General features: G+C 35.1%; 5 protein-coding genes across 6 annotated transcripts in view; 2 read left to right on the top strand and 3 right to left on the bottom strand.

Moving 5' to 3' along the window:
- The window catches only part of LOC105161367 (TSL-kinase interacting protein 1), a gene marked incomplete in the record, with an annotated part of 7,452 nt that extends 5,081 nt beyond the window's left edge, over nucleotides 1–2,371 (bottom strand). The window contains 7 exon segments of one of the 2 annotated variants that reach the window (XM_020693929.1): nucleotides 1–73; nucleotides 156–240; nucleotides 820–929; nucleotides 1,018–1,065; nucleotides 1,163–1,245; nucleotides 1,349–1,573; nucleotides 2,107–2,371. In XM_020693929.1, the coding sequence (XP_020549588.1) occupies nucleotides 1–73; nucleotides 156–240; nucleotides 820–929; nucleotides 1,018–1,065; nucleotides 1,163–1,245; nucleotides 1,349–1,469 (520 nt within the window). 2 annotated transcript variants of the gene reach the window in all.
- LOC105161366 (transcription initiation factor TFIID subunit 8) lies at nucleotides 7,165–10,875 on the bottom strand. The gene is made up of 3 exons (XM_020694091.1): nucleotides 9,084–10,875; nucleotides 8,868–8,975; nucleotides 7,165–8,255 (listed from the first exon to the last, which is right to left on the bottom strand). The coding sequence occupies exon 1, from the start codon at nucleotides 10,325–10,327 to the stop codon at nucleotides 9,242–9,244; it is 1,086 nt and encodes a 361-aa protein (XP_020549750.1). The 5' UTR covers nucleotides 10,328–10,875; the 3' UTR covers nucleotides 7,165–8,255; nucleotides 8,868–8,975; nucleotides 9,084–9,241.
- On the top strand, nucleotides 10,910–12,429 carry LOC105161484. The gene is made up of 4 exons (XM_011079182.1): nucleotides 10,910–10,914; nucleotides 11,203–11,331; nucleotides 12,159–12,225; nucleotides 12,364–12,429. The coding sequence occupies exons 1-4, from the start codon at nucleotides 10,910–10,912 to the stop codon at nucleotides 12,427–12,429; spliced, it is 267 nt and encodes an 88-aa protein (XP_011077484.1).
- LOC105161364 (thylakoid lumenal 15.0 kDa protein 2, chloroplastic) lies at nucleotides 13,279–15,339 on the top strand. Its single transcript, XM_011079022.2, has 6 exons — nucleotides 13,279–13,697; nucleotides 13,991–14,094; nucleotides 14,347–14,437; nucleotides 14,527–14,595; nucleotides 14,679–14,788; nucleotides 14,877–15,339. The coding sequence occupies exons 1-6, from the start codon at nucleotides 13,490–13,492 to the stop codon at nucleotides 14,967–14,969; spliced, it is 675 nt and encodes a 224-aa protein (XP_011077324.1). The 5' UTR covers nucleotides 13,279–13,489; the 3' UTR covers nucleotides 14,970–15,339.
- On the bottom strand, nucleotides 15,870–17,054 carry LOC105161363. Its single transcript, XM_011079021.2, has 2 exons — nucleotides 16,734–17,054; nucleotides 15,870–16,417 (listed from the first exon to the last, which is right to left on the bottom strand). The coding sequence occupies exons 1-2, from the start codon at nucleotides 17,013–17,015 to the stop codon at nucleotides 16,151–16,153; spliced, it is 549 nt and encodes a 182-aa protein (XP_011077323.1). The 5' UTR covers nucleotides 17,016–17,054; the 3' UTR covers nucleotides 15,870–16,150.

Raw genomic sequence — 18,940 nt, 5'->3', positions numbered from 1 at the left:
TAGAAGAATTATTCTCTCCAGTAGATAGTCGTTTTTTGATGTTCTTTTTCCGATCTTTCAACAGTTGGTTCTCCTTCATGACAAAGAAATAACGAGTCCAATAAGATCCAAATTATTTCTCTTGACAGATAAGAATCCAGGAATCTGAAACTAACCAGAGTCTCTACAAATATCTTAAATCTTCGAGGTTTTAAGTGAAGCTTAGAGGCTTTGCAGCTGTACTTTTCCAGTAATGACCACCTGCAACCAAGTACATTAGATAGGAGACTGAGAATTAGAAAAAAGAATCCCTCATGCAACCAAAAGAAGATCTACTTGTAAATAAAACCAAATGAAGTTCACAAGTAGAAAGTCATATGTATCAAGGTAAAGATTCAAAGACCCAAAAATCCAATCTAAAAGAGAAAAGAAAGCGACAACGGAAGAGTACAAACCAATAATCAGCATGCAAATAAATCCATGGACACTGATCAAAAGTACAAAACATACAAATGCTTATAGCAGCACAGTTACCACTGCACTGAATACAAACATCATACACCAACCTCTGCAGTTTATTGATCTCACAAAACAACAGATACAACAGCTCCTTCAACTAATCCTTGACGCCTATGTTCCTTTCATTTTCCAAACAAGCAGGAAATTATTATGCAAAAACTACCTAACTGGCACCTAATTGACCAATACATTTCTACTTAAGAAATAAATTAAACATACTTCCGATGTGAGGTGACACAGGTAAGAGAAAAAGCATTTGAAACTTTGTTATAAACATAAACATCTAATCTGAACAGAATATCTCTAAAAGTTAATAGCTACCATCGAAGCATAGCAGCATTTGTGTCTTTTGAGTTTTTGGCATCAAGACAAAGTTCTGGCCCCAGCAACTTGTTCATTCGTCTTACAAGCCGATAGTAGTAATGCCTAACCTGAATGCCAAATATAATGAGAAGCACATTAGAATTGACAAGGAAAGAATTGAGTAAGAAGTCAGCCATGTCATTTCATGAAAATCACCTGATCCTTGTTTTTGCTCTGGACACGGCAAGTGATTTTCTCAAAATTCTGCCAGAAAAAGCATTCTCACTGTCAGTATATATACATTGATGCAAAAGCACATTTCTTTCCAAATGAACATCTGCGGAAAAGGTAGCAGATTTGCCTTGCCAACTTGCCGTAGAGCAGCAAAAAAACTTTCTTCCTCCTGACGAGTCCAAGCAGCCCATTGCCTTGTTTGTTTTTTCACTATGTAGGAGTAAAACCAATCAGCATATGTGTGTATATATATCTATACATATATATACTACCAGTAATTGGATATCTAATAAAGTAAAGGATCAAAGAATACCAGGCATCTGTGGAGCAGCATGCTCTTGTGAGAATGAGGGCACACTAGAACCCCCATCCTTATTCCCAAGATTCTCTGAGCCAAGGCAAAGCTCACAGTCTAATGAAACCTGCGATACCATTTGTATGTTTTTTTCATCACATACGTGTTACACCATGCATTCTTCGATCACTATGTCTCAATTGGCACTTCTAATAGCTCGTATCTTGCGTCAAGACAGAATGCCTGGTCAAAACAAGGAGAAGATGGTTAAGGAATTTAATAGAAAACATTTTAAGGATTGATGAAATTGTAAAAGTAAAATGTTCAATCTGCATAGATATACAAACAAGAATGCCTAATAATATGAGTCAATAGATTGAAGAATAAACAACTCTCAGAACTCCAAGCACCATCAATTACAGCTCTATCAATGCAAGGCAGAAGTAAGAACTTTTTTACAGGAACCCTAGCTCAAGTAACACAACAACCTCGACTTGGAGTAAAGAGTTAAATAATTTCAACTGATGCAAACAGATTCCATAAATTCCCATACCAAATTGAAATACCCAAGGCACATCAGAATTACGAAGAAAACATCAGAACTGAAAAAAAAAACAAGTAAGATCATTTGTTCAAACAGCACATAGGGTTCCCCAGCATTATAATCCAAAAAATCAAGCACCAGAACACAATTTTTAAGCAGAATAATTCCCATAAAAAGGAATCGAGAAACAATTAGAGCTTCATCTTAGAAATTCAAAACAAACCCTACTCACCAATTGAATTCACAAACCTGTCTGGCCAAATTATAGAATCAACAAAAAACCCTAAGATCTATCACCCCAAAAAATTGAAGTCAGAGACACAAAAATCCATTCCCCCACCCCTCCTCAACGAGTATTATACATGGAGAGAGAAAAACAAACAGGAATCATGGGAGAATGCATACCAGCATCAAAAATCAAAACAGAGAAAAGATTGAAAAGCAACAACAAAGGCAGAAACGATAAGGAAAAAAAAAGGAGAAAAAGAAAAAGAAATTAAAATTAGCGACTTAACTCAGAGATGAATAACTTGAAGTGCAGTTAAAGTTTAAAATAATGCAAATAAATTGAGAAAAAGAAAAAGAGAATAAATGAGAGAGAGAGAGACACACACACACACACCACCTGTTTGATGGATTTTCTTTTACTTTTCTTATTTTATGGTTAATACTTCTTCACAACCTTATATAGACTTATTTGGGGATAAGTCTATGATGCATAAACATTTTTATTATTATTATTATATCCTATAAATCTATTCTCAAATTATCATTATTATATAAATACAAAACTCATCCACACAACTCAGCATATTAAAATCCTAACAATAATCATAATAATAATAAAAGGAACACCAAGTTGATGATTTTACTATATCTTAAATCAATATAATACACTTCAATCCAGAAATCACTCAGGAAATTGACTTTAAATTATTACTAAACTATTATAAACATTTTCTTTTGGCATCGTAGTATCATATCTTTTGCAAGAAATTAATTAATAATATCTAAACAGAAATATTACATAAAAGTAAAATAAAAATAGCGAAATCATGACGACTAGTTACATTGCAATGGAAATAAAAATTATACAAATAATATAGTACTAATTAATTCGAAATAAGATACTTATGTCCTCTATTTAATTAGAAATTATGTAATAGAATTGTCATCTTTCCAATATTATATGGCACAAAAGGCAATTTGCTTGACCAAAAAGGGATCACGTTCATGGCCCTCTATGCCTTATAATATATTCACTTCCACCCCTATTTAGGTTCTTAAATATTTAAATTTTTTGTTTACTAAGAAATAAAAATCTTACCTATTTCTCTCATATTTGAATAATTTTGTTTTGACCAATTTCACTTCCAAAAATCAAATTTCATATATGAATCATCCCATTGTATTGTTCAACTTACAATTTGAATTTAATTTTCTGACTTAGACACGTATATAAATCATCCCATTGTATTATCTTTTTTAATAGTTCAAATATTATCATTTTCTCTTCCCATTGCGTGAAATTTTGGAATCTTTATATCCAAATGATTTATATTAACCCGACACAACCCATTTACAATCCAACCCAATTTGAACCCGTTCATTCAGACCCAACCCAAACTCGACCTAACCCGCCCATTTGCCACCTCCAACCAGAACAATAACAACGACAACAAGAAGAAACCTAGTCAGTGAAATTAAAAATCTTATGAACAACAAACCATAATTTATAGTGAAGTTTCACAATTTTTTTTCTAAAAACATATCATTCACCAATATATCAAGTTTAATTAGTCAAATTAAAAATCTATGTGAAAAAAATATAAATATGTTGAAATATTTTAAAAAGCGATAGAAATAATTCAATTATATTAATATTATAAACTTGCAAACTAGGTATATATTATAGTAATGGGATGTAGTAAGATATAAATCGCAAAGTGATAGAAACAGACGACTTAATAATAATAAAAATAAAAACAAAACAAAGTATTTTTGGAATACGGAGAAGATAACTCATCTATAAAATCAAATATGACAGCGACCTTGTTATTACAAATGATTTTCAAATAAATCTCATGATTGTTAATATATCAACCAAAAAATATATTCAACGAGGATGGATGACCATTTGAGAAGTTCTCCTGTTACGCGTCCTCAAAAAAAATATATATATATATACATTCATATACATATGCATGATTTATGAGACAAAGACATGGTTGCTATAATTTCATATATTTCTAACACAACAGTAATTATAGTAAGATTAAGAACAATAACAACAACAACGATAATAATTTAGCATCTACAACAGTTATGAACACATAATATTCAACAATTGAAAATTATTATATGCATGTACAATTTAAACAAATGAAATAAATAACAAAATGTTTCAAATAATTAATTGGTGACCACAATTAGAATTATAAACAAAAGCAACTAAAATTTAAATTAAGGGCTTTTAACTAATGGTTGGAACAAAAAACTGATAATCAATCTACAAGAAGTAATAAAAATGAAAATCTTAATTAGTACTTTATTAAAAAAAAAAGAAATATTTTTTGTATCCATCCTTCAAATCAATAAACACTAAAACAATAATTATATATTATTAAATATTAATCTAAAAAGTTGGTTATATTTGACAAAATAATTCCACTAAAATTTAGAATGTAAAAACATCTATCAGTGCTAGAACATAACAAGTAGATCTCAACAAGTTAATCTTCTTCTTATCAATTATTTGTAGGGTTTACACAAAGATTAAGCAAATAATTCTAGAAATAAGTAATTGATTACCTTGTTGATATCTCGTCGTCATTGGCATTGATCTGCTATGAAATTCGTATCTCGATAAACGTTGATTCAACCTCCGTAGAATCTTTTATAGAATGAATTAATTCTTGATGAAAAGTGAATAATTTCACCATGAAAATTCATGTCGCTTGATGGATTATCGGAAGAATAGATCATTAATATACAAATTCAAAATGATGTTAAAATGAGAGAACGAATCGCATAAAAAATGAATGATTCAAAACCCATTGCTACAGATCTTACGAAAAGAGAGAAGAAATGTGAAAATTAAATCAATCTCAAAAAATATCTTTCATTTAATAGTTACACGCGTTTTATTTTATTATATAGACAAAAAATATTCAAAAAGGGAAAGTCCCAATTAAGCGTGTAACGCCATTCCTTATGACCATTAAACTCGTGCCACTTCTCGAAGACTCAAAATTTATATGTCTACATGTATGTACACACGCACTGCGGTAATTTTTTTCTCATATTTTAGTTAATCCAACATAAAAAGATAAATCCTTTTTACCTTTTCAAATATGCTAAAAACAAATTCTAAAAAACAATGTCACACTTTTACTATTTCAACTTTGCTAGATACTTAAGTACATTGATAGTGGACAGGTATGAAAAACTTCGGCCTAAAACCTTAGACAATACTTCCTTAAAGAACTTCTCTCCTTCCACAAAAAATAGAAATACCTAAATAGTATTGATGCTTTTTTTTTTTTTTTCCATATCGCCATATCAAATAAATAAAACAAATAAGTGTACAACTTTTGTTTTATTTAATAATAATAATAAATATTTCTCTATTCGAACATAGATAATAAATAGGCATAATGATTACTTATATACCTTATGGCTTAATTCAGATTCTACTCATAATATACGTATTATATTGTTACTCATGTTACACGCAAAACAACAGAATTAGGTCTTTCTCTTACCCATTATTTTTTGTCTTAATTTTTTTCATAATAACTTTCTAAAATTAAAAATTTTCAAATTTTAAACATATATCAAAATGAAATATTTGTTTTTTTCTTTAAGAAAATGAATGAATTGATTCGACATGTTACCTTGACTTGTTAAGAAATATTTTTTGAGTTATCAATCAATAAAATATTTTTATTTTTCAAATTTTCAAAAGGTGCAGATTGATCATAGTTTATCTTGACCTAAAGTACCAGTAATCAATTACGAAATTGAGATAGATTAAAAAATGAATTACAATTTAAGAACTGCCAACTAAACATAAGTATGAAAAATAGGTTATCACTTTGGGATAAATCTTTTTCCCTTTGAATCTGTACCAAGTTGAAGCAAATTTTATGTACTCTAAAAAATTTTGTTGAGGTATCAAAGTAAAAAATAACTAAAATATGCACAAAATCTAATTGATTCATTAAAAGTTTAAATTAAATAATTGTAAATTAACGCATAGATAATCATTTGGGTACTAAACATTTTACCCATATCGATATACGTACCTATATGTATTCTAATATCTAAAACATTTATCTCTGCATGTCTGAGTCCAAGTTTGTGTCTGATGTAAAATTATTGGTCATAGATACGGATACTAAGTATTGGAATGAGTCTGAATTTAAGTATTACTCGCTTGTTGGAGGTCTAACCAGAAAGCCCAAGGCATACAAACTGTCACTTATCTAGCTTGGTGAAATTAGCCCATTTTTGTAAACGAAAACAAGCGCACACCTTGATTTTGATGGAGTTGATAACAGGAGGAATGGTTATTCATGTGGGCTGTTGTAAGTTCTTGCCAATTCGCCCCCTTCAGATGAAACAGGTCTCCAATTGCGGCAATATCAGGGTCCATTTACTTTTGTAGGTGGAGTAACAGGTTCATAGGAACCGGTCAAAATAAAATGATTGGATAAGATAATTTAATGAGTTATAAACAATGTCTACTATAATGGATAATTTGAGTTTTTAAAAATCTGTTAAGTGATTGTTATTTACATTGTATGATAAATTCTGGAATAAAAATATGAATTTTCTAATGATGTATGTTTTTAAATTAATAGACTTAAATTATTATAGACAAAAGATTAATATTATTATTAGTGCATTTCACATATAGACGTGGCAAAGTTCCAAGATCCCAAGGACATGTATAAATACATGCAACTACTATATATATTCTTATATATATAGATAGATAGATTGTATCATCTCTCGCTGCCCAATTACATTCACTGCACCTAATATTCACTCTCCACCTCCCTCCCTCCCTCGCTCTCTCTCCATCTGTGTGTGTGTCTTTGTGTGTAGAGACGACTTATATATAATGATAATATATATGTAACAGAAAAAGTCGACCAATGAGTATGGGAGGAAAGAGGAAGGAAAAGAAGAGTTGAGGAACAAGGACGACGTGGAGGAAGAAAATATGGTGGTGGCACAAAGGTCGGTGGAGGAAGAAGGTACGGTGGCGACGCAAAGGGAGAGATGAAGAAAAATTTGGTTCCATACTATTGCAAGAAATTCTATCTGGCAAACACAGGGTTATTATGGACTTTTAACCCAGCTTTCCAGCCACATGGGCTGGATTTGTGAATCTCACCCCCTGCTGGTCTGATTTAAAATCCAGCCTAGTTGAGGTGATCCCGAGCTTCTTGGATATAGGCTGGGCCGAAATCAAGAAATGAAAATGAGGTATAAGCGTGGATTTCTAGCCCAATCCACCCGTGTACCAAAATGTAAACAGACCCTCAGGGTGCTGCAGAATTGCCGCTTGTGCATACTTAGAGGACAGCCAGGATTGGGACTTGTATCATGTACATTGTGAGTGAAAATGAAACTTGACTTCATGAAGCAAAACCTCCACCTCATTCTCCGATTTTAGTAGTTTTCTTTAATAATAGAATGTGCTTCAGGATCCTAATGGTTCGTGAAAAGCAGGGTGGTGACCTTATCTGCCAGTTTGGATTTCATGATAGCGACATCTTTTCCTTTGGACATGTATGTGAAGCTCAAGTGATATTGTGCAACATCCCTGTATTGATTACTAGCAAACAGCAAAAAAAGGTCAAACAACTGGTGAAATAAATATGACATTCAAACACTAGAGCATGAACTAGTCCTTGCAAATACTCTCTTTGTTTGTGGTTCTGCAAAGAATGAAAAACTATAGAAGTCTCTATTGTCTGCACATACTAATAACAGTTTGCTTGATGATTAATAAAGAAAAGAGGCAAAACCAACAAACTTTAGGTTGTTGAGGAGCAAGAATGTGGAAAAGGAACAGAAGAGTGCAGTCTGCACCAAAATGCAGATTGAGCAGCTTCTTTCTGAGAGTAAAATGTACAATAAAGGGTAAAAGAATTTCAGTTACCTCATTAATTGGGAACAAAATGCTTGATGACTACTTATGCCATCCAGAGCAAGCAGTTTCTTAGTCCTTACCACTGAGAATGGTGAGCCAAAGAAGATCCTTCTAGCATTGGTTTGACATCCTCCTATTGTCAGGTTACTGGAAGCAGCGTAGAGAGAATTTGGATTTCAGCAACAAGGCGTGTTAGCCATAAGGAAGCAGATGAGCTGCAAAAAATATCAGGGCACATTTGAAGAAATTCCAACAAGACAATTGATATATGTAAGATGTTCCATGTACCGAGCTACATGTAGTAAGGCACTCGAAATAAGATACTCCAGATGCAAGAAATCCACCATTTCAATCCTCTCTCCATTCCAGCAGATGGTAGCTGGATGTGTAAGTCTACAATGACTCCCACATAATCCATTCAACAGAAGTTACCCCGCTCCAGTTCATTTTGCCAGATAGCCCAATCTTTAATCACACAACAAAATGAGCTGAAACACTGGAACTACTCAAATTCCTGAACAACTTAAGACGCTATTCCACAAAATTCTGGCACCCATCCCCACACAGAATCATGATTACTGTAGATTTTAAAAAAAAAATACCTAAAAGTGATAATGAAACACAGAAATTCAATATATTTCATACCAAAGACAAAATAATGCATTCTAAGTGTCTTCTATTGCTTGGTTGAAATTCATCTAGTAGAAGGTTTTATTGCTCAAAGTACATTATGTATACCAACTCTATCTACCAGTCTAGAAATAGACAGATGTAAAGAAAGAGATATTGTTGAATAGAAGAAAATGTTTGCATCATTCTGCACGTACTTTGTGTGTTGGTGGGATGTTTGCTAGAGCATCCAAAATAAAGCAGCACTTCCATGGAAAACTCTCATAGAATTGCAAGGAATGTGAATAATCAATGGCACAATAGAGCTGCCAACAAATTGACATATACTGACTGAGAGGGGTAGAGCTAAGAAAAAGCTACAGTTTCATTCATTAAAAAATCAATGTCAACAACAGAAGAATTTGAGAAAAGACCTGACATATCTCGAAAAATGCCTTAAGCTGTTCCGATCCTAAATGGATTAGCACCACATTCACAAGCACAACTACAGTATGTTTTGAATTTGACTAACCTAATTAACTGCTATTTTCCTGAACATTAGTCATTCAATGTCATTCAAGGAACTACAAATTTACAACTGAGGAAGCTCCTGCTGGTTTTCCATGGACTGCCGTAGTATAAATTCCACCCTCCTCTTCTTGTCATCTTTTTCATCCTCGCGTCCGAACCAAGAGGCCGTTCTCCCACCAGCCTTGTTCCTAATCCTCAAATCCAATGGTTCACCAAACACTTTTTTGCCACTCTTGAACTCCAAATAAACAGAAGTCCTCTTTTTCGGAAGAATTTTCTCCCCATCACTTCCAGATTCAAGCCCATCTCTCATTGCCTCAATTGCGGGAGCAAATGTCTCCAGCAAAGAGACATGCTTTTCTGTGTGCTTCTCAACAGAAAGCTTTGCTGGCAGATTAACAGGTGACACGTCTCTCTCTCCAGCCTGTAAAGGGTTAGCTAAAAATGGGTTCTCCATTTTAACTCCCAATCCATTTCCCCCAGCCACTGATGACCCATTAGACATCAGACGCTGCTGCAAGCTTAACAAAGATCTTTCGGCCTTTCTATGCTGCCTTGCTAGCTCAATCTTATCTGCCCGAGGATCAGAAACCCGCTCATTCCAAACAGGTGTCCTTACATACGTGTGAGGATCAGGGAATGCAGGCAACCATGCTGGTACGTGCTTCAAACTTGGAGTCTCACCCATTTGCACAAAACTAGGTATCATTTTCCGTTCTCTAATCACAGGAAACCGCGGGACTGGTTGAGCAAAAGGTATCTCCTCAGCCATCTCTACATACTCTTTAATCTCTTTTATAGCACCTGAACTCACTACACAATCAGTATGAATCTGTGAAGCACCCGAAAACCCTTGCGACATCCCAATGTCTTCCAATCCTTGAACAACATCAAACACATTGCACTCTGTTCTACCAGCTAAATTGGCATAAAATTTTGAGGTTTTACCCAGGTCACAGATGTACCTAATCGCAACATCAGCAAGCGAATCTAGAGCAGACTCATTGAATCCCCCAAATCCAATGCTTTCGCATACCTGAGCCACTGCAATTCTTGATATAGCTCGGCCAAAATCACCGGGACCATATCGAATAACTGAAGTACTCGGTACGTCACTCTTGGCCTCCGCTTCACCTCCATCGTTCATGTTCAGATTCCAGAATCATTTAGCGTTCTTAAGACCCCGAAACCCTAGAAATTCTCAACTCACAAAATCCACCACCACCAGCAAAAATTCAGGGAACCATAAAAACTAAAAAGAAGCCGTCTCCCAGAAAAGAAAAGAAAAAAAAAAACCCTAGAAATCCAGCTGAAATAACAGCGAAGCAGGGAAAACAACGACTGTCGATGTATCGCTATACATACGCCCAAACAACGAGCTACTGTATATAAATTGCCAGTGAATTACGAACACTTACAACAGATGCAATTTTCTGTCCGATCTCCGAATTTGACAAACTTGCAACGGTATGATGAGCAAGGAACCGGATTGAATTCAATTGTGATAAAACCCTAGAGAGAAAGGAAAAAATGACCGCTCTAGGGTTTTAACTTTTTGAAGAGGACAGTTTTGGGGGGAAATGAAACTGGGATTTAATGGTGGAGTGATAAAACCCTACTGGGAAACTGAAAATGGAAATATGGATCGACAGAGAGAGAGAGAGAGGTCGAAAAGGAAAGAGAAGTTAGAAAAAGGCCCTGAAAGGGGTATTTATAGGCAGCGTCAGACATGGAGTATGGCTCTATATAAACCTTACACATTGAAAATTACATACATTTCAAATGCTAATTGCTAGGGGGTATTTTAAATCTTGTTTACCTTATACAACCACCACATCCTACCAAATTATTGTAACCAATCAGAATTCAATTATATTATTTTGATGCTTAAGTTAAATTCATCCTAGATAATAAATGCTTAAGGTTTCGAGAAATATTAAGGTAATAAAAATTATACTTTGAGCATGAATTATATGATTTCACGTGAATCACAAGTGTAACAATAAATGAATGTATCACAAGTGTACCCTGCGACCCAGGGGTTCCACACTCGGGCCTTCACCGGTTCAAGAACATATGGGTCGGGTCTGCCGCCTTCTCCGCCCTCACATGCTTCAATCCCTACATGTGGCAAACCTGCAATCAATTCAAGTATATGTACCATTTATGTGTTAACTCTAATCTCTGTTATTGAAGTTTTTGGGTATGATCTCGGTGTGTTGTGTACTGAATGGCTTTATACCCTTGGAAGAGTTGGATTTCGTTCAGTGTTTGGGAATTGAAGCCATGGAATTGGAATTGCACGTGTTTTCATTCAATGTCCGAATAGGGTTTTGCTCAATTCCAATAATGTTTCCAATACCCAAACACGTCGCTAGTGTGCTCCACTTAGACTTCCTATGATGTCTCTGGTTAAGAAGCCTCATGTTGGCTGGATATTTTTGTACTGGAATTTGTTCATGTTGAATATTGGGAACGGACGTCTCTGTGTTGCATCCTTAAATATCGGGGGATTTTTTTCACTGCCCTGCAGAAGTGCATTTGCGAATTGACTTTAATATGACGGCTGATCTTGATCAGACTGAGATCTATGTTGATTTGTTAAGTCATGAAGGACATTGATAGTGGACAGGTGTCAGAGAGATACAAACAGTTAAATGAATTTCACATGAACGCAGGGGAATCCCAAGATCTGGCAAGAAATGTCCTGATGGAGGTCATTGCTTGTGATTTGTAAAAATAATTGCTCAGGGAGAAGTATCAGTAAGTCTGGTGATTGTGATTGCTGCAATGGAACCTTTTTCCTCCTGGTTGGTGGGAGAACTCTTAGTTCCGAGCCCGTTCTGTCTTGGCAGGGAAATGGAAACAGACCCTCTTTGTTGGTTGAGGATCATTGTGTTGCCTTATGTGTTCACAAATCTTTCTATATTTTTTACCTTCTTTTTTAATTGGCAATGCACATGTTGATACTTATGCAGTTGGCATGACAAAGCAATGCTATTTGAGCAATATCACCGGGAGAAGAAACAGCCTTACAAATTTAAGGTACTCCTAATGAGCTGAGTTTCAAATTCTTACACAACAGCAGCATTCACACATACATGCAGGTGCTGTATAATTTATGAAAAAATGGTAGTGTGTTATATGATTTTGTTTCTTACATTTGATTTTAATTTTTGGCAGTGGAATCAGATGGACAAAGATGTACGAGACTCGTACTACTTCAACAGCCCTGTTTACTTCCCCTAATCTTCTTTCTCCAGTAGCTTGGTTTCTTCTGAATCTCAACTTCTCAGAAAATTAGGCCTTTAAATTCTGTCATCCCCTTTCCCTCAATAGGAAACTAAGAAATTAAGATATTTGTTACTTCTTGAAATTTTTAGCTGCGGTTCGTACCGACTATCAGGACTGTGAGTTGTGTGCATGAAACAAGTAAGCCAAGTCAAGGTGCATCTGGTTTTTTGCTGTAGGCCTGAAAAAGATTAACCCACATTGAGGGGCATGACCATTATTACTGTTGCTGCTCTCTTGGCCCATCTAACTATTGGTTTTCTTCTCTTGTTTCTTTGTTAGGCTGTGTCTCATGTTGATGTTTGCATACTCCTTTCTTTGTTTATATAAGGATAATTACATTCAGCCTACCCGTCTATTTATACAAATACACATACATTCGTAGAAACGTGAATATCATTTATATAATTCTTTCATGTTTTTTTAAAAATTGACATACGCTTCACTTTTTGATTGATAGGTGTGATTTTTTAATTATACAAAAGATATAAATGATTTGTGTAAATGAATTGCAGAGATCAAGTGGTGTGGTGGGAGGAGCAAAGCCTCTGGCCCAACCTGTATCGGGCTAACCTGTTAGGTTACTTATTCAAATGCTCAGTGTTAAATGGCTTTTATTTTGAATTTTCTTTAGTATGATAAATGAAATTATGAACTTCGAAATTTTAAAGTTATAGATTCAAGTACAATATATTCTTTTACACTTTAATGAATATTATTACATTCTGCTTAATAAATAAATAATGATCACGTTAAGAGATTACGGAACATTCAATATGATCAGCACTACTTCATTTAAAATACAGAAAAGCCAGACAATTAGTTGAGTTTACTGAGGTTCGTTTCAGTCCACGTGTGCGGAGCCTATGCTGCTATGCTATGCACCCATTTCAACTTCCATTGCGGACGACAATAAATTCCTCTCCCGGGACTAGCAATAATCGACTCCGATGATCTTCTCATCTTATCCAACATAAAACCTCCAATTCAAGATTCTTCACTTTGTCGTCAGTACCGAATGGCGTTTCTTCTGCAGTTACATCCTCCATCTCTTAATCTCCGACACAATCCTCTCCTCCTCACAAATCCCATGAAAGCATCGCTGTCCCAAAAGACACCGCAATCGCGGAATTCACTGCAGTTTCCGCAATGGGTTTCTTCTGTTCGGTCCAAGTCTTTGAATTTCTTGCTGTCTGGCTCTCTTGCTCTTGCTCTCTCCCTCACTGGTCAGTTACCTTCTTCATTCCGCGCCTCTCCAACTCCGTGTAGTAATTCTTGACTATACCAAAGAAAATTACGTGCTGTTGATGTTTTTTATGCGATTTTTGGACAAATCTGCATCATGTGTTTGCGCCGGTTCCATTTAATTCTCATTGCTTTCACATGTATGATACCTTACTTCTATGGTTAATTCTGTGTAATTGGGTATTTTTTTGTTGATTTTTTTACTTAAATCCCAAGGAAGATTCTCATTTTTGTGACAAACATGCATATATTTCTATGCCCTGGGACTTTGTAGGAGTAGGATTTGCTGAGGGAAAGATTGGGGTGAACAAGCCAGAATTGCTACCTAAAGAGTTTACTACCGTAATTGATGTTGCTGGGTTCCTGTCAGATGGCCAGGTGGGGCTCTTTCTTGATTGTTCCATTTCAATTTCTGAGAAATTTGGGTGCTGGTAACATGCATTTTGAAAATGAATTCTTTAATTCTTACTGATTGTACTAAACTCGAAATTCCTTGCATTTTTTAGGTAGAGGCTCTGGTTTTCAGGTTATACGAGACTATCAAGTCTTACATTCTGTCAAATAATGTAGTATTGTGCAGGTAAAGATGCATTCAGGATTGTATCATAACGCTTCAATCTGGATCTGCAGGAAAAGAGAATTGCGCAGGAGATTGATGCCCTCGAAAAGGATACAGGATATAAACTAAGAGTTTTGGCTCAGAATTATCCTGATACGCCTGGTACAGCTGCTGAAGTCTGTTCAGCTTTCTGACTTATCTCTTTTATGTTAAATATGTAACGAGAGATTGCGTTTTCGGTTTTTCTGTAGGGCTAGCAATCAAGGATTTCTGGAAAGTGGATGATAACACAATTGTATTCGTTGCTGATCCCACATTTGGTATTGGTCCATAAATGGAGTTCTCTTCTTACACTAGCTAGATAATGGGTTCACGTGTTAAACATGACGCTGTGTATAACCAGGAAATATACTGAACTTCAATGTTGGGGCTTCAGTGGATTTAGACATACCACGTAGCTTCTGGAGCCGATTAGCAGGGAAATATGGGAACATATTTTACTGGAAAGAGAAGGTTAAACTTATTGGTCGCTTTAGTATTGTGTCAAATGATGTTCTTTCGTTTATGATAATTTTACTGATATGATCATTATATTAAGCAGGGAGAGGACGCGTCTATTGAAGCTGCTGTTATGGCCATATCATCCTGCTTAAGAGAACCAGCGGGTGCAAATAATTGCTCAGAGGTAAGATAAAAGCTGCAGCACTGAGACTCTGTTTCTCTGAAACTACTACTGCTGTTTCTTAGCACAATCCTTTGAGGAATCATCATCTTTCCTCCTTGGATTGATGTCAGAACCAAGATTTTGTCCGATAATAGAGAGACGTGATATTAAGGCTTTATTGTGATCGGTGAAGTTATTACATTTATGTATAACATGATGAGGAATTAATATTAACTAAATATAGTTCCTGTCATCCTTTTCAATGGTACTAGCTATTGGCTTCTGCATTTTGGTCTTTTTCTTTCAGAATAATAGGATGGCCTTCTGAAAACTGGTTGCAGCTTACTCTATTTCAAGAACGTCTATAAAGTTGTCTTCTTTGTTTATTTCTCCAATATAATCCTTGCGTCTAATGCAGCACTTTCAATTCCATCAAATTAACATTCATGCTTCCCCCCACCTGATGCATTCCTCGGCTGGTATTTGATTATCAGGCCTAACAGTGTGATGGAAATGAATTCTATCTCTATTCATGCACGTGCTTTGGCCTCAAACAAATGAGCAATATATATCCATCTCTGGGTTGTCTTGTGTAAATTGAATTAATTGACGTGGAGAAATGTATCAATTGTACATTCTGTCTTGTTTTACATGGAACTTTCTAGTTTATGAACAGATAAAAGCAACTTTTCATGAACAATCATAATTGTGCCTAAGCTGCAGCTAACTCTGCTCCTGCTAGTCTAAGAACCCACCCTGATCCTGTATTGTAGTATCCTTTGTAACTCATTGGAAGGAACAGAAGATCAAGCTCTGAAAGAATACCTTAAGCTCAAACTCTTATATAAATATTTGTACCGCACAAAGCATATTGGATCAAACTCCACATAATCTCCAAAACTATATGCAACAGCAAAAAGCCAACAGATCTTGGAGGAACTGATTATTATTGAGATTCCAAAACCCCAGAAATGCATTATTGATATTTATAACACCGTATCGACTACTGAAAATAGTGGCTATAAACTACACATACAAATATATTTGATCACCCTTGCCGGTTTGTAACATGATAAGGACACAGAGCAAACAAGAAAGACAACCCATGCATCCTCATAAGGTGATCAAGAGAAAACTATATAGGAAAGGCAATGAATACTATAGCAGGAGTGCTTCAGCTCATACTTTAACCAGATACAAGGATCATTTAGTCAAACAGTTGGCTTACGCTCAAACGACGTCCCGGGATCATCAGTAGAGGGGAAGACTTGAAGACCAGTGACCATGGCGTCAGGCGGGCCTCTCCTGCACCGCTGCTCCATTTCTTGGACCTTCTCTGGGCTCCCTGAAAATAATGCCTCCACAGAGCCATCCCTGCGGTTTCGGACCCAACCCTTCAAGCCCAGTTCCTTAGCGTTTTCGATCGTCCAGTTCCTATAGAACACCCCCTGCACCCTTCCCTTTATCACCATCCTCACCTGTTTAAGACACATGGAAATTGGTATCTCTAATTGCACAAGGGAATCAACGGGTTCAGCATGCAGCAGAAAGAAAGTAGGATTGCAGAAATGCAAATTATATGTCAGAAATCATAGAACGTTATGCATAAAAAACTTGGACTTTGTTCAGTAAATTGCTGCTAGACAAACATGGCGATGAAACATACACGCAAAAACATGGAAATTAACCACAGATTTTCTCTCGAAAAGTCAAACATTTCTTACACTGAAGAAATGATAGATAACTGTAACAATCACTGCTAAAAGAAAGCACAGACAAGAAAGAAGCGCTCACAGTTTTAGCTTCGGAGGAGGTGGGGTTAACGGCATCCTGGGAGGCGCTCAACGAGGACATAGAATAGAGTAGAGGGTGTAGACGACGTCGGAGCAGAGGAGGAAGAGGAGGAGGATGAAGACGAAAACAATGGCGAAGCGGTAGAGAATGAGAAAAAAGAGGGCGATGATGAGGCAGTAGAAGAAGAGGAAACTGGGTGAATCGTCTACAGCGGAAACCACCATTGTTCGGCCATAGCAGCTGCTTGCGAAAACTGTGGAATTTCAAGATTGAGATCGCCATTTCGTTGCAGTCAATTTTGAGTTTGGATTTGATAGAATATTGGAAAAGACAAGTGTGTGGATCGTTCTTGCTCTTGGTGGATCCAAGAATCTTGGGCGGCCCAAAGATATTCTTCACAGGTTAATTACCACCAGAAATCCAATACAAAAAGGGAAGAAGAAAAAGATAAAGTAGGAACATTGAATCTATTTTTATTATTATTATTTTTTAAAATTTTATTTAGGTTTTCATAAATATAAAAAGCAGAATATTGCAGTTTGGGTTTTCAAACATAAGTCATTTATATGTTTTTAGTTCTCAAATAATTTGACATTGTAGTTTTACTTCTCAAACTGTTACTTCTTTAGCATTTTTGGTCCATTCTGTTAGAGAATCGTTTAAATTATTTTTTTTAACACCCATTTCTCTTCATGTTTCAAGAGAGAAGTCACAAAAAAAAATGAGTTTAAACAACAAATTTTCTCTATAGTATTTTTGCCAATTCATTTTCTTGAAAACAAATATATTGTACTACCACATTATTAAAATGTTGGTATAGCTGACTTTACGGAATTTTCAGGTCAAATTGATCGAAAAAGACTAAAATTTAACACATTTTTAAAGTTGTGAGACCAAATTACAAATTTTCATTTAAACATAATCAAACTTGCCAATTCCTTAGAACTAAAATTATTATATTTTTCCCTTCTCTTTGTTAAATTTTAAATTATTATATTGCTCCAGAAGTAGCCCAAAACGCCGCAGTGCACAGCCCAAAGTTTCTAGTAGTGCTAAAATTAGATAAAAGCAGGTGATAAGAGGTATTAGGGCCCTAATGGTAAAAGTCCCTGGGTTTAATGGGCTTTTCTTGACCCAATCGTAATTGGTCTTCAATAATAGGAATTATTGGGCCTGTCCAAGAAATCAATCCTTAATATATTGAAAATTGTAGTAGAAATTATTGGTGGTTTGACTTTAAAGACATACAGGTTTCATAATATACTGATTCATATATTATTAAATATTTATATTAAAAGTTTAATTCAATATGTTAATAATTCAAATCAACGGATACATTCAAATGATATAAAAAAAAATAAAAAAGAATTACTATAACAATATACATTCGTGAAACTCGAGGTTAAAATATTTTTTGTTGCCAAGTAAAGACATAGTTCTGGTAGGCATGTACACAGTCGTTTGAGCTTATCCGAATGGAGGCCAAAGTCAAAAAAGGTGTAAGAATCTTCACCAACAAGCACTCGTGTGTGGGTATGGGTGTGTGTGTGTGTGTGTCGCATGTTTCATGCTCCGACCTTCAAACAATCGAACTCATAACAATATTTCTTTATGTGTAAAGATTTGTTCAGAAAAGAGGGCGTGCAGTTCAAACATTATATTTTTCTAGTACTGAAACCGCATTTTTCTTGCAGTTTTATGCCGACATGAGGGCCTGTTCTATCTTGACTTTGATTTTGTTTTAACTTACATCTCATCACATTCAACTAATTCAAACACTAAAATATCACTGGCTGTTCATCAATAATATTACAAGTGTATTTCATATTGATATAATTTATTTTATGATACTTTATGATTTATCATTTGAACTATATCCATTGTTACATTTTATCATTTAATTTTTTTTTAACTTATCATCTCAACGTTGTGAAATTGTATTTTGCCGTATATGAGTTTTTTCTAGATGCTTTTCTGTTAGAAAAACATCACATGCAGATCATATGTGATGTTTAAGGGCAATGTGGTGATGCTTTCTTAGCATGTGCACTACAGGTGATGTTTTTTTCGAATAAAAAAATAATCAGAAAAGAGTCGTATATGGTAAAATGCAAATATCACAAAGTTGAGAAAGTGAGTTAAACAAAACAAAAAAAAAAATAAATAATTAAGTATGGAAACAGATATAGTTCAGATGATAAATTATA

This window comes from Sesamum indicum, linkage group LG5 (assembly GCF_000512975.1).
Source record: "Sesamum indicum cultivar Zhongzhi No. 13 linkage group LG5, S_indicum_v1.0, whole genome shotgun sequence".
NCBI classification, from domain to species: domain Eukaryota; kingdom Viridiplantae; phylum Streptophyta; class Magnoliopsida; order Lamiales; family Pedaliaceae; genus Sesamum; species Sesamum indicum.
Note: the sequence above shows the minus strand (reverse complement) of the source record. Positions and strands in the feature narration are given on the sequence as shown.